The 14,537-nt window shown below is 42.1% G+C and overlaps 1 protein-coding gene across 9 annotated transcripts in view; it reads left to right on the top strand.

Moving 5' to 3' along the window:
- The window catches only part of lrba (LPS-responsive vesicle trafficking, beach and anchor containing), a 188,273-nt gene that overhangs the window by 153,825 nt on the left and 19,911 nt on the right, over positions 1-14,537 (top strand). For all 9 annotated transcript variants that reach the window (XM_085276522.1, XM_085276524.1, XM_085276526.1 and 6 more), the window contains one exon: positions 11,529-11,696. In XM_085276522.1, coding sequence (XP_085132648.1) covers positions 11,529-11,696 — 168 coding nt within the window. The remainder of the gene's footprint in view (positions 1-11,528; positions 11,697-14,537) is intronic.

Genomic DNA, 14,537 nt, shown 5'->3' on the forward strand with positions numbered 1-14,537 from the left:
AAAGTTGAGTTTTCATTTGTGCTAAATGAGGATTATATTTGACAGATATTTGGGAAATTGTTATGCATTAAAAAAACAAACAAACAAACAAAAAACAGAACCACTAGTCCAACTGTTTTTTTTTTTTTTTTTTTAATGGCGTGAAGTTTAAAAAGTTTTGGATTGTTTTTATTTAGTTTCTTAAATTAAAAGGTTCTGTCAGACGTTACTTCCTGTTAAAAGGGAGTTTTTCCTCACCACTGTTGCCTAATGCTTGTTCACAGTGCTGTAGTAGCGCCTTACAAGATACATGCCTTACAACAGCGGTCCCCAACCTTTTTTGCGCCACAGTTGGCAAAGTTTTATGTCCGACAGTATTTTCATGGAGTCGCAGATAAATAAAATAAAGCAAGTACTGGTACGAGGAAAAAAAAAAAGATTTATTCGTAACACATGGGAAAAGATCTAGGGAAACAGAGATAACGATAAAAATGATAAAAAAAATAATGCTAAAAACCAATGAAAACCCTGAAAATCATGAACTTCACACCCTCTCTCACTCGCACGGCCTGGTACCAAATGACTCATGGACCGGTGCCAGTCTGGTCTCCTCTACTTCTTCATTTTTCCCCCTTGCTTCTGTCCTTTGTGCTCCATTTGGCACTGCAGATGCAATTTGGACTCTATTTTGTCTGCAGCCATACTAGTAATGCTGCTTTCAAACTGGTAAAAATTCGCTCTGCTTTTTCTCTCTCTCCTTCTCCAAACTGAGATATTGATCCAACGTACAACCAGCAGGCAGGTGTAGGTGCACAGAAACATAACAAGCTTAGGAAAATAGGTTTCATCCCAGAGGGACTGTGAATAAAAGCTTTGCTATCAAATGTCAGTTTAAGTATAATTTTCTAATTTATTTGGACTGAATCACTTCCTGGAATCTGTTGGTTTCGCTTAAAATAATAAAAAAAGCTGGGATTGTGAGTGTGGGAGTGCAGTTTGTCTTTGTAGTTTTACCATTTTAAGAGGCCCAGTCGTATGCTACAGATCACATAGAAACAGCACCAAGGTTCAGGGAGGGATGTGTGGGTGGACAGGTCTCTGGTCATGACAGATAGCTGGCATTAGAGGGTGTCAGCTGGCAACTGTGGTACTGTTGGGAAAGAGATGAGCGTGGTAGAGAGGAGAGAGGAAGAGTGAAGGAGTTAATGGGCTGTTTGGCTCTCTTTAGCTTGTCTGCTGCTAATGGCTTTGCAACACAGGGATAGACAGCAGGAGAGAACACGCAAACACACGCAAATGCACACTCGCTTACAAACACACACAGGCCTGCTGTCTCCACTCTGGTTATGAGCCTTAGATGATTAACAGCTAATTAGGGCCCAATCTGGAAAGGCCATTAAAAGCCTCTCTCAGTAAAGGATTGTGCTGCTCCGCAAATCGGCAGCTTGTTTTTGTTGTTCAGAGTTTCATGGTTGGTTGGGGGGGTAAAAAAAAAAAAAGATGATATAAGCCTACCATCAAACTGTAGCCGGGTTCATAATGCTTTCCTTTAGAAGTGTCATAAGTTATCGCTAATGTTTAGCAGGAAGTGTGTTGCATGGCAACAGATTAACTGCAAGTTTATGCCTAGACAGTTTATTGTTCAACAAATGTCTTACACAACACTGAAGGCTCCACTTGAAAACCACAGGTCTGAAGAATAGTTGGATTTTTGGGGGAGGAGGCGGAGCAGCACCTCCGCGGCTTAAGGGAAGTGCCTACACAGTATACTTAAATGCTTTCTTGTAAAGGCACACTCCCTTTTTCGTGGTCCATCACACATCCACACATGCATCCCTGTGGAGACACAGGGGTCTTGAGGCAGCATGCCACGGAGATCAGGGGCTGCTTGTTGTTTTTACCAGGGGGTCGAAGGAGAGGTTAAGAACTTGATCCCTCCTCCACCAGATAACTACATTTCTCTGGGCACTGTCAGCCGCTCTGACATTCCACTATGTACGACCATACCTCGCTTTTCAGGCCTGCTAACCATTAGAGCGATAGCAGGTGATCTTGTGTGCATGCTCGTGTAAATTTGACTGTTATTTGTCTCCATATCAGTGTTTACCTTTGCTGTCATGGCTCCAAGTTTCACTGGAGCTACTGAGATGGGGCGGGCTAAACCACAGTCTGTTAGAGCAGCCATCTGCTGTGGGTATATCGTGATGCTAGACTGAGCTAAACACTGCTGTTTTTTTATTTTATTGTGCATAGATCAATGTTAAACTAATATACGAATGCAGACAGACATTGGTGTTGGATGAAATCTTTATAATCACCAATCAGCTTGTGCCTAAAATGTAATATGGTTACAATCACAATAATAGTTTCATTATTTAAAAAAAAAGTGAAGCTGTCTAATCAGACATATTTAACTCCATGGTTGCCATTACATGCACTTGCCGAGGCTTCTTGTTACTTTTTTCTCGTGTTGCCATTTAACCAAACTCTCCAGTGCTTATTTGCTGCTCCCTGCTTCAGCTGTTTGGCTTCTTTCACTCATCTGTGCTCTTGCTGCGCTGCTGACAGACCTGCAAACCTCACACATGGGAGAGACGGGCATGCTTTACTTTTGGCCTTTTCCGTCTTATAAAGTGTCAACTCGCTCAAAGGAGTGACAGAGGCATCAGCTATACTGGCCTCACAGAAAGAGGGAGCCTTTCGTCTTTGTGAATGGGAAAAGGCAGCTGAGTGATTGGTCAGAAGCAATGCCACAGAGAATGCTGGCCACAAGAAGACACTGTGGGTGTTGGATGCCAAAGAACCTTGTGTAACTCATCAAAGACGACCATTATGCCTCCCATTGATTTACTTACTCTATGCAGAAACTCTGAAACTGTCATGTTGTTGAATTTCTGTGCACGGTTTATTCCTGTGCTATAATATAAGAAACTACTCGGATTTTCAGTGTGACTGTGATGTCACTACAACGCATTATGTACTATATGCTGCTTTAGATCTCAAGGAACACTTTGCAAGCTTTGCTAAAGAGTAGCTTCTATAGCCACAAGTTGTAATTATATGACCCTAGCACATTAGAGTGCTCAGGGCACTGAAACACATGCTATCAATCATTCATGCAAAACACATAATCATCATTTCAGTGCAAACTTGCTAAACTGAAAACATCTGAAGTCAAGAGGCTTCTCTCTGCATTGCCAGGCAGAATAGTGCATTATTCCTGTAATGTTGGATTATTATGACCTAAGTCATCCTCACATGCCGCACACATTAGTCTGCGGCTGCTAGTATACATCTTAGCTCTCTTGAATTATAAATGTTTGCTGATGTCTGAGAGTAACGTCTGGAGCTTAGCTCTGTTGCTAACCAGTTGCACATATAGTGTGTGTATATGGTCCAGTCAGATTGTGCTAACAAGCTTTGAGTGACTCTGTTATCCATTACTGAAGAGTTTATCAGTGATGTCTTTGCTTTTATTTTAAGACCTTTGTTCCCATGTCAGTGCATTTAAAAGCTCCAGCATTTAGACTCAGGTAGATGAACCTCTACAAGCACTGGATAACTCTAGCTTTGCTTCTGTTGCAGTTAAAATGAAAATATTGATATAATCATAATTATGATGTTTGCAGTGGACAGTGATGTGAGTGTGTTTCATACTTTGTCATTCGGCCATACAGCTGTTATTGTGATGTCATCACAGTAATCCTGCCCGCAGAGGTACATCTACATGGCTGCTAAAAGACAAATGTCATATTTATTTGAGACATATCACCTTTACCCCCCAAGCCTTGCACTCTCAACTTGTTTGAAATCTGAAGTTTGTCAGCTTTATGTGCTGACAGCCATTAACACTTTGCAAAAAACTATGCAATCAAGAAACCCGTTATTCAGCAGGCATGTTATTACATTAAGACATGAAAATCTTATACATAAGATTTTTTTTTTAAGTTGACAACATAGTTTGAAAGACTTGGATAAAGATTTTAGGAAGTTTACTGTAAAGCGTGATTTGTGTAGGAACTATCCGAAATGTAAGCGAGTAGACTCAGAAGACAAAAATGTGTCTTGCATTTTTTCCCACAAGTCACACAGCCAGACATGATCGCTCCCCAGCTCAGACCACCAGCTACACAAAGTCAAAGATCACGACTGTTTACATTCACCTCTCATCCGTACTGCACTCTCTGATCAGACACCCGCTGGGACTCGCATAATGCCGTTCCCACCAGCCTCCACATCTTATTCTCACAGTAACCCCACAGGAACCCATGCATGAGCTGAGGTAAACCACTGCAGCGACCAGCCACTAACCACTAAGAAATACTTGTGCACTTGTGAATGACTGAGTGAGTGAAAACCTTAACGTCGTCTATCCCAGAGTGGCCCCCGGTAATAGAAGACAGTTTGCCATGTTAGCCTAGTGCTAATCTATTCCCCTGGCGTCTCCACTGAAAGCCTTGTTGCTGGATGGGAACTAGCACGTGGGGTAGAGGGAGGTTATCTGGCTAATATCAGGCAGCGCTCACTGAAGGGGTATTGTCATGCATAAGGGCAGACATGTTTACTGTGTGCTCGGTGTTTTACGAGCTGTCCCCCCTTCTTCTTCGCCTCCCTCTCTTGCCTGCTCATCTCCCCCTCCCCTCGTTTATCCTCCCTTTCGATGACGTAATGGCGGACCCGATGAGAGCCTGAGAAATGGGATGATCTACTCCTGCTGACATACTCGCTCACTAATGTTGTCTTTCTCCCTTTCCTGCACTCCTCCATGCTTTCATTTTACTTCTGCCAAAGTGTACTGAGGCACTTTTTTTGCAGCATTATTCTGTGCTGCATCTCAGACTCCTGAATGTCCGTGTTTGTAATCCTGGCTTTATTTAAAGAAACACTTGTACTTATTCGTTTGAGTTGGGGCAAAGGGTGTTTCTCTTGGAGCATGAACGCAGATAAATTCTTTAAGACGTTTTTGTCATACTTATATTATCCATACGAGAAGGAAATAGCCATACAGCTGTTGTATAGGTTCCCAGGAAATGCCGTGTAAACATTCAAAGACCCCAGAAGATGACTGACATATTCAAAAACAAAGGCTTGCATGAATAAAATTGTGTGATGGAAATTGGATGCAATCTTATTTTAGGGTGTTTTTTTAGGACACTTTGTTAGAATTTAGCGCAAAGCAGGGATGCTTTGCTGTATACTCTTGTTCTTGTGGTATTTTCTGAGTGTTTATTTAGTTTTGTAACGGTATATTTCTGAAAATGAAGCAAAATGTGTCACATTGAATTCATGCATATTCCTTCTACATTTCATGAGCATAGTCCATGGGTTTCCTTGAGGATGTATTTATGGTTTGGAGCTGCTAGTCACGTACATACGCAGACAGTCTCGCACTAACAAGCTGCAGCTCCACATAACCCCACACCCTAATAACCTCTGCTTGAAGGCTAACTACACTCAAGCTGATCAGTTGAGCCATTCATCCTAATCATCTCCAATCTGTGCTGAGAAGCCTCCACACCTCCACACAGTCCTGCAGCCAACTCTGTAATCATCTGAGACAATAATGCCTCTCTCAACAGCTATCCAAATATTCTTTCATCCAGAAGCAGAAGCCCTCTTCAGCGTTTCTGTGTGTAATCAGCTCTTACTGTTGACTTAGCTTTTGCTCACTTGATCCCATTGCGTTGTGGCACCGGTGAAGTATTTGCTAGCTTGTTAGGCTTTTGGAGTGGAGGTGGACAGATGTCCTTCGCAGGTGCTTGTGAACAGTGTTTAAGATTTAGCTTCTCTTGGTTCTTGCCAGTTGTAGTAGTAATAATAATAATAATAATGCTAATAATGTTAGCAGTTGTTTTAATAACAATTGTAATAATAATGTATTTTTTTAAGGCATCATTGTTTAGTTTGCATTTTTACAGTCATGCATGAACTTAAATCTAAATGGATGCAGACACCACAGTTTTATTGTTATCTAACTTGGATTCAGTGCCACCCAATCAGTAGTGTTTACTCCATTGTCTGGGCTGTAAGTTGGATCAAATCCACCATGATGTGTTTGTTTTGTGGCGACTTTCCCAATCACTACTCATTCTGCTTCTTTTCACCCCTTAACATGATATTCTTGCTTTTTAAGTGGTCGGGAGATAATGAGAAGGATGGGAGGAGAGAGCAGCCGAGAATTAGGGTTAGAGTTTCAGGTTCCACTTGCCGACGAGTGCCTCCTCCACTGAACCATATCCAGAACTCTCACAGTTGCGACCTGTCTAATTAGCTGAGCCGGAAAGGAGGTGGGGTTTTGGACTGAAGTAACACACGCGGCCCATCTGGGTTTTTCTTGGTGTGTGTGAATATGAGAATAAAGGAAATGGTTCGTTAGCTGCATGGCTGCTTTAAGGATCTCATTCCTTACGTCATACGCCCCCCTTGCCTTTCTATGTTGGGGGCCCCCTCTCTTCTAGCTGTTTACAGGCTTCCTCTGCGTGCTTCACAATGACAATTAGCTTCTCATTTTCTGCAAGCTAATAAGCCCTTTAATCAGAGTGCTTGTCAACCTCAGGGCAAGGAAACTCCAGAGGAGTTGATCCTTAGGATCAAATGACTGGTAGAGGAAAAGAAAGGGGTAAGTGGGAGAACAAATAGAAGGGAGGGAGAAGGAAATCAGGCTGCTGAACTTGGAGAAGGAAAAGAGAATCAAAAAGTGAGATAATAAAGCTGTACTAAGGTAAAACTACTAGGCCAGTTTCCATTAGAGATGTCGTCTAAAATATAAATTTGATGGGCGGATTTATGATTTGATTTAATAAAATGCCCAAAAAGAATATGACTAAACAAAACTTGGTCCCGACTACCGATTCAGTGTCCTTGGATCATCATTTTTAAACGTGAAAACACGATGTTTGACTGTCAAGCGTACTGAATGTGGTTTTCAGGATGTTTTTAATCAGCTTGTTCTGAAACAGTCATTTTAATGTATCCAAATCTGACAAGTGTTTGTTTTATACATCCGTAATCAATACGAACGAAAACAGTCTGCCGCTGACAACGGCTCTGCACACAACATGTGCCTTTAATTACACACCCACACCATCGGCGACACACGCACGTGCAACATACACTTGCATCACCGTTGGCATGCAAATGAGCGCATTGATTTGTTAAGTGATGTTTTAACATCCTTACGGACAGCTCTCCATAAGTCCTTAAAAGGGTTTTTAAGGACCAGTGAGGCAAGGAGGAAAGCGTTCACTGTCACCTCGTTAAGACTGAAGTGAAATCCAGCTCAATCCAGACCATAAAGCTAACCGCAAACCACTGCGAGGCACAGAACCTTCACAGATAGGCCCAGCGTAAACCTGTAGTATGGACACGCAGTTTTCCTTTTAAGCAGAGCAAAGATAATCACTACAAGAGGTCCCACATGAGGTTAAAATAAAGATAATAAATTTCCCACCTGCGAGCAGAAAAAGCTTTTCAAGATGAGGCTGTGGGCCGGTTACTGACTCGAGATCAGACGCTCTCAGTTTTGCTTCTCAGGACTCAAAGCAACCCCAGTTTAATGTCCACCAGCTGGTTAATTGCAATCACTTGGTGTTTCTTGTCTGATGTCTTAAATTAGGATTGTATGTCTTTAAATCCTCAGTCTAGAGTACAGGTCCCTCTAAAGAGTAACATATTGACAGACATGTAGTCAAACTGTCATTCTTTTTGAGCGTTTTGGGTTTTCTTTCTAAACTTAAAGTCTACACTCCAGCTACAGATGTTTCACAAAGGAAGGGATTAAAGTAACCCGAGCCTTGCACGCAGACGAGACTTGTTCATTATGATACATTTTCATTGGAATCCACATCACAGCGCGGCATGCTGGAACACAAGCAAAATAAGCATGCAGTTCACAAAGACTATATAATTATATGCATTTGAATACATGGCGGCTTTGATGGGGAAAAATGATTTGGGTAAATGTATCATTCTTCTCCTTAGGAGAATATTCCAAATTATTGTTGCTGTTGGAAACAAATCAGAGCACACAACAAAAGGGGACCCCCTTGCCCCCACCCCACCCTCCCCTGTGCTTCGAAGGTGTACTTTGTCAAATCTGTAACAATAGGAATGTGGGATTCCAGTTACTTCTACCCCCTTCTAGCATTTACATAAAGGCATGCTAAATTATTCATTAATTATCAGAGAGTCCCTTGTGGATGGGGATGACACACACACTGGCTGCTAATTGGCCCATCAATAATCCTGCCTGGTTCTCCTAAAGTGGCACCAGATCCCACCTCAGGAATCTACTATCTGCCTCAACCTTCTGCTCAACTGTTTCCACAGTGTGGCACCACATGTGGAAACGTCTCCACAGCTGCTCACATGACACATTGTTAATGAGTTATCAGAACATGCCTAATTTCTGTACTTCACTTAGGTTTCTTTGATGGATTATAAATATGTTCCTTAGGTGTAATCTTCTTGTTATAAATCGAAATTAGGTTTATTGAGTACCTGCATAGTATTGTGTGGTATTTTCTGAGTATATAATTTTATTATTGTGAAAAGGCAAATGGGAAAAAATTGTATTTACTCTGTTGCTTCCCCTCCTCCCATCCGAAAATGTGAATAAATGAGTCACCAATATGACATTTTGAAAAAGGTTAACTGAAGTAGCTGGCAGTAGTTGTCATTGTTAAATGTGACACAGTTAAGCAATGTCAGTGATGGGGACTTCTCGATCTCAGAGTGTAAGTTTTTATAGGAAGAGCAAGAAAACCAAAACAAAATAAAGCACTGGGCTCATGTCAATCATAGTGTCGCCTAATGCAGTGGTGTGCCTCGCAGATTGAATGTTAAGGATGATGTCACTGACTGGTTTCTAGAGTTTAAAGGTTTAGCATTTGTGTTTTTGGCAGATGTGAATCTGATCTGAATTTGTGAATTTGATTTGTTGCAACTGAATTCAATATGACTCAATATTTTAGGCTTTATTGGTGCTGAGGTTTAGAAATTTTGATTGCTTTTGTATTTAGATCTTTGTGTAATTATCATGTGTTTTTCGTGTGTGTGTGTGTGTGTGTGTGTGGCTCCCTGTACTATAGCTGTACTATTAAGTGTTGGATGAGTTTGTTGTTGGTTTCATTCTGTTCAGTGGAGTCTGATCAATGGCACCTTTCCCTAAGCTTCTTCTATTAAGATGTTTTCTCTGACGTCGGCTCATGATGTAAAATCCCGAGTTTAGATAAAGGGGCAGATTAAAGTAGTTGAATCCTAATCTGCCTGATACCACTGCTATTGCGTACAATTTACACACCCGACACCTTTGACGTGATACGATCGTGGCTTTTCTACTGCAGGCAGATACTCTTTGAATCTCTAAGCTTGATCTGCTGAGGTTAAGTTCCTACATCCAGACTTGAGTCAGGGAGACATTGACAAACCAAACAAATACAAAAACAGATACACACTTCCAATTCCAGCAGAGCGCACACAAATTCTCACTTACTCTGTTTCACCCTCTCCAAATGGATCATGCAAATGATTTCCATAAAGGTGGGCCTCAGGAGAGGGAGCTGCAATAACACGGCTGCTCTTTGTTTCCCTTTGCTGAATGACAGTTGATTGCGGTGCACATTAAATGCCCATCAGCCCCAGCTTTAGTTTTAGAAACAGGGGAGCAGGGCCTGTCAAAGGTCAATCCTAGTGCATAATGAACTGATCTCTCCCTCACACACACGCACACAAACACACACACGATACACGCACGACTCAACCTCTGCTATTAAAGGGAGTTTGAATAAAGAGGATTTTTCTGGCTTATCATGTAACATTAATAAAAAGGGCTGCCCTATGACATAATGTGACTATGGCGATGCCAGAGAGGCAGACAGACATGGAGTCTAGACCAGGGGTGTTCTGTTTTATCTTAAGACTAACGGTTAGATTTGTTTTTTGAGTGTGATCATAGACAGTAGGGAATACACAGATCCCTCTGCCTGCTAGTTCTGTTGAATCTGCAGCTTTCAGAACAGTTCTCACATGTGAAAATAATAAATAAATAATAAAAAAATACATAATGCTACAGAACATGCTGCTTAATGCTACATCAGTGACAAGCTGTGCACGAGACGGCACTTTTTAAAGTAGGGTCGGGTATTGTTTGAAACATTTTGAGCCTCAAAGACCAACTTAGCAGGAATTTGAATTTCATCAGATATCCTGTGCCAGATCAGCTTTTTCTAACTTTTGCTCTCATTGCTGTAGCTGGATACACCTTAGCTATAAACCAGAGATTTATTTATAAGGACAAAATCAGTCAAACTCCCATTAAGCTCTTTGTTGCATCGAAGGATTCGTACAAATTTATTGTATTTGAGTTGTGATTGATTGCCTCCGTGGTTATCCATCTTACTCACAGGGTAATAAACATTTTAAAACTGTTATGTGTTCATAAGTTACTGTATATACAGGGACATTTTAAATAAAACATACATAATGCATCTGGGGAATACAGGGGCAGTAATGTGTCGCTTACAAATGTATACAGTCACACAATCTGTGCGCAATGCTAAATCAAATGAAAACACACGATGATCAGACTTTGCTTACGTTTGATTATTGCAGCATTAAGCCATAAAAACATTTTATATCTTTGTTTATTGATCTTTTTTTTTTTTTTTTTTTTTCTTTTCATCTCCGGGAACCGAAATGCAGTTTCACTGTTAAGGTTCTCATCAGCTGGGATGATGAGATTCGTGACAGCATCACAAATTTAGTCAGTCAAGCTGCAGCGTTAAAAACCAGCATCACACCTAAAGCGCACACTCTCCTCTTCAGACGTGTGCTCGGCTCCCTGATTGAAAGTCGTAATTAACAGAGTGGGGAGGAATTAGATGCAGAATGAGCTGTCAGAAAGTCACATTTAAGTGAGGGATGCACTGGTCTCCGCAGTAAAAATTTAAATGATATAAATTGCCATTTAAGTGTAGCGCAGGCTAATGTTTTGTCACAAATTAATGTGACACAAGGCAGCAATGACAATCAAGGGCTGCCTCATTCTAATTTGGTTGTGTTTAGAGGGCTTTTGTGAGCCAGCAGCTTTACACAAATTAACACAATTGTCGGTTTTTATGAGGAAACCATAAATGCTTTTTCCCTCCTTTGCCCGCTAATGAGGAGAGAAAATGGCTTGTATGTGTGGCGTTATGACGACGTCTGCAGGAGAGCAACACGGTGCTCTTATCCGCTCACGACCAGCAGAGAAAAGAACAAAGACAGAAGCTGAAATGGCTCCCTAATGAACTACAAGAGTCCTCTAATGTCTTGATGCTCTCTTATGATCAGATATGGATTTACTGTGCTTTTTGCTCGTTATAGAAATCATTGGCAGATTCCGTCAGAGGAACAATTAGAAGAATATTCCGCTTTCTCTGAGAAATTCACCTTTGAGGGGTATTAGTAATAACTGCTGTTCAGTAATGGGATGTTAGGGGAGTTGCCTTTTGTTGCATCTGTTGACATCCTAGATAAACCTAACTCTCCGGCTTCACCTCTTTTTAAAGGCACTGGAGAGCGAGTTTGTGTCCTGCCAGCTTCACCAGTGGATCGATTTGATCTTCGGCTACAAGCAGCAGGGACCCGAAGCCGCCAGAGCCCTCAATGTTTTCTATTATCTGACCTATGAAGGCGCAGTCAACCTCAGCTCGATCAACGACCCCATGCTCAGAGAGGTGATACAGTGCGTGCATCAACACACACACATTTTAATACACGTAGCTGATTTAACTGCCTTCGCAGACCATGCTGAGTAAGGAGAAAAATTCCATATTAGAGGTAAGTACTCCTGAGCAGCAGTGCTCTCAGATGGACGCTTAATCTGGCTATATTATAAAAGCACATGTCCACCCTCTGCATCTGTATGTCAGGAAGGTTTTGATGCCATTAGCCATGTTAAAGTGCTTGTAGAGTGGCATGGGAGAGCTAAGCTAACAATCTGCCACACAGTATTGCTGAGCGAAGCCTTTTCCTTTGTGTGATACCTTTTGAAAGCACTCCACCAAGTGTTCCACTTTAACGCCTTTAAGCCGCCTCCTTGGCTTTCATTCATTATTCAGTTCACTCACTTTGTACTGCTGCACACACAAGCAACACTGTCCTGCCCGAAAGCAACCAGACAAAACACAGTGTTGAAAAGAAAAACACAGCTAGCTTGCCCACAGCCAAACAAGCCTGACAACTTCACCAATCTGCTGTAAAAGGCAGCTAGCCAGCAGCGGGTCAATTGACCCTGCTCCCATCAGCCTTTTTGACATCTGCATTTTAGTGCCAAGAGGGGTGCATATTCTATTTCTTTTCTCTCCAGAGTAAAGTAACCAGGCGTTGGCTTTCTTTTAAGTGATTATTCGTGTTTATTACTGGTTGTTGTGGCTGTTTGTAGGCAACTTCTGAGATCTGGAAACATCCATACAGAAAACTCCAATACAAGGGCAAACAAAATGAGCAGGCGGATCTCAGTTAAAGTTCAAACAGATCATCTTCACAGTTTTGTCGTTGTTTGTTTGTTTGGTGCCCCACCTAAATACAAGAACAGAACAGTCAAGAAAAGGCCACGTTTTCACTTTTAAGAGAGACTCACCATGGTGCTAACGTATAAATGGTGATAAGTTCAGAACACACTAAGCAGGCAAACACCCTTTGCCTCCACTGTACTGCTGCCCTTCATGCTCAGTGACTGGAGCATCGCAGGCACCAGGGGTAGATCCTTGATTTATCACCTCATTCACCCCAATTCCCATCCAGATGTGCTTTGGCCTTTATTCACTCTCTCTCTCACACACATACACATACACAGACATGCAGATTCATTATCTGGGTTCACCGGTCATTTCCACTCTCAGCCCATTACCCATTCTTCTGTTTAACACACACACACACAGAGCAGAAAATTGGATCACTGGTGCCTCCACTATTTCTGCCAAGCTGTTCCAGTGACAATGGGATTGATAATCTACCAACATACACACACACAGGCCTCAGAGGGAGGTGCTTGTGATTTGAGTGGCATTGAAAAAGCATCTTCGACTGCTGACTTTAAGGATGCATACTTAGGATTTGTATGCTTCTGAATGAGGTTTTTATTTGTCTGTGGCTTTGGTACCACATTTAGCATCTTACTATAAACAAATTAGTGTAACTGTCTCTAGCTTGAAGTGTTCTGTATTGGTGCACTGGGTCAAACTTTTGTGTGAAATGTCTGGAAAATACAGGGTGTAGTCATGAATATTGGTGTAGTTTAATTAAAATTATTAATTGATGTTTTGAAAGACTACAGTGGCAGCGTAGTACAGAAGCTCATGTTAAAAGTCAGTAGTCATCATATCTGTAATGCTGTAAAGTTAGCCTGCCTCGAGGAGGGGGAAAAAAAAGTTTCTTGTTGTTTCGTCCTCGCGGGCTCTCTCGCTGATGCTTTGATTGCAGTTTGCTGGGAGAAAACTCCCTGAGCACTTTAATTAGTTAAATAAACCAAACAAGCATTACCCCAGTGAGCTAATCCAAGGCTCTCCTTCAACTGTGTTTGTGCGGAAGGAAACGTGCCCTGTCTATGCAGAAGGTGGAAACACAGTTCCAGGCCTGGGGCTCGTCATGGCTGGGCGCTGGGGGTGGCTGAGGGCTGCAGGAGCTTTGGGACTGAGGGTTTGGGGTCTGAAAGTGTCCCTAGAGTATGCCATTACTGAGTGACAACTGTTTCAGTCTGAGCTGTGGTCTCGGCCAGACAAGCCCGCATTAGGACAGGCCCCGGGGCTGCTCAGTGTCAGGGGGGCGGTTCACAGATGTGTGTGCATGTACGTTTTTGTGTGTGTATATTTAGGTGGGAAAATGCAGTAGACCGGGCTGGAGGGTTCTGTATTTTTGCTGAGCTGATTTCTGTATTCCTGCCATGCTGCTTCACAGAGGCTAACTCTCCCTGTAGCCCACACACAAATACACGCGTACAAGATTTGTGTGGCTCATACCTTGATGTGTTTCTACATATGCATGCATATGTATACATTCATTCATTGGTATGTGTATACCTTTGTATATTTATGTGTGCTCATCAGCATAAATGCACACGGTTGTGTGTTTATGTGTGCTTTTCTGTTCCGGGAGAAAGTTTGGAATATCTCAGCACAGATTAGTGAGTGCTGTGGAGACCAGTGCTGTGTTTTTCAAAACCATGATTACTTCCTGCACTACCTCCTGCTTCCCCTCTCCCACCCCAAATTTCATCTGTGTGTGCGCGTGTGCACATAGATGGCTTGCATGCACATCTGTGTTGCCTCTCGGTGTATAAAGAGAAACGCGCCCTGTGTAGCCTTCTCATCGTTGTACAGGGCTTCCCCTCTTTCGCATGTGATTATGGAAAATCCCACCACCTCTCACACGAGCGACAAAACACAGAGCCCCGCTTGAGTTGTTTGCCGTTTGCGTAATTCGGCAGAAATATATGCCCACGTGAGTCAACCTGCTTCGACAGTAAGCTAAAGTCACTCACTAAGCATAAAACCTGCTGGTTTATTTTCACTGGACAA

Source organism: Mchenga conophoros, linkage group LG6, assembly GCF_057382185.1.
Source record: "Mchenga conophoros isolate Kocher_MC1m ecotype Shallow Benthic linkage group LG6, M_conophoros_male_GT1.1, whole genome shotgun sequence".
Lineage (NCBI taxonomy): Eukaryota > Metazoa > Chordata > Actinopteri > Cichliformes > Cichlidae > Mchenga > Mchenga conophoros.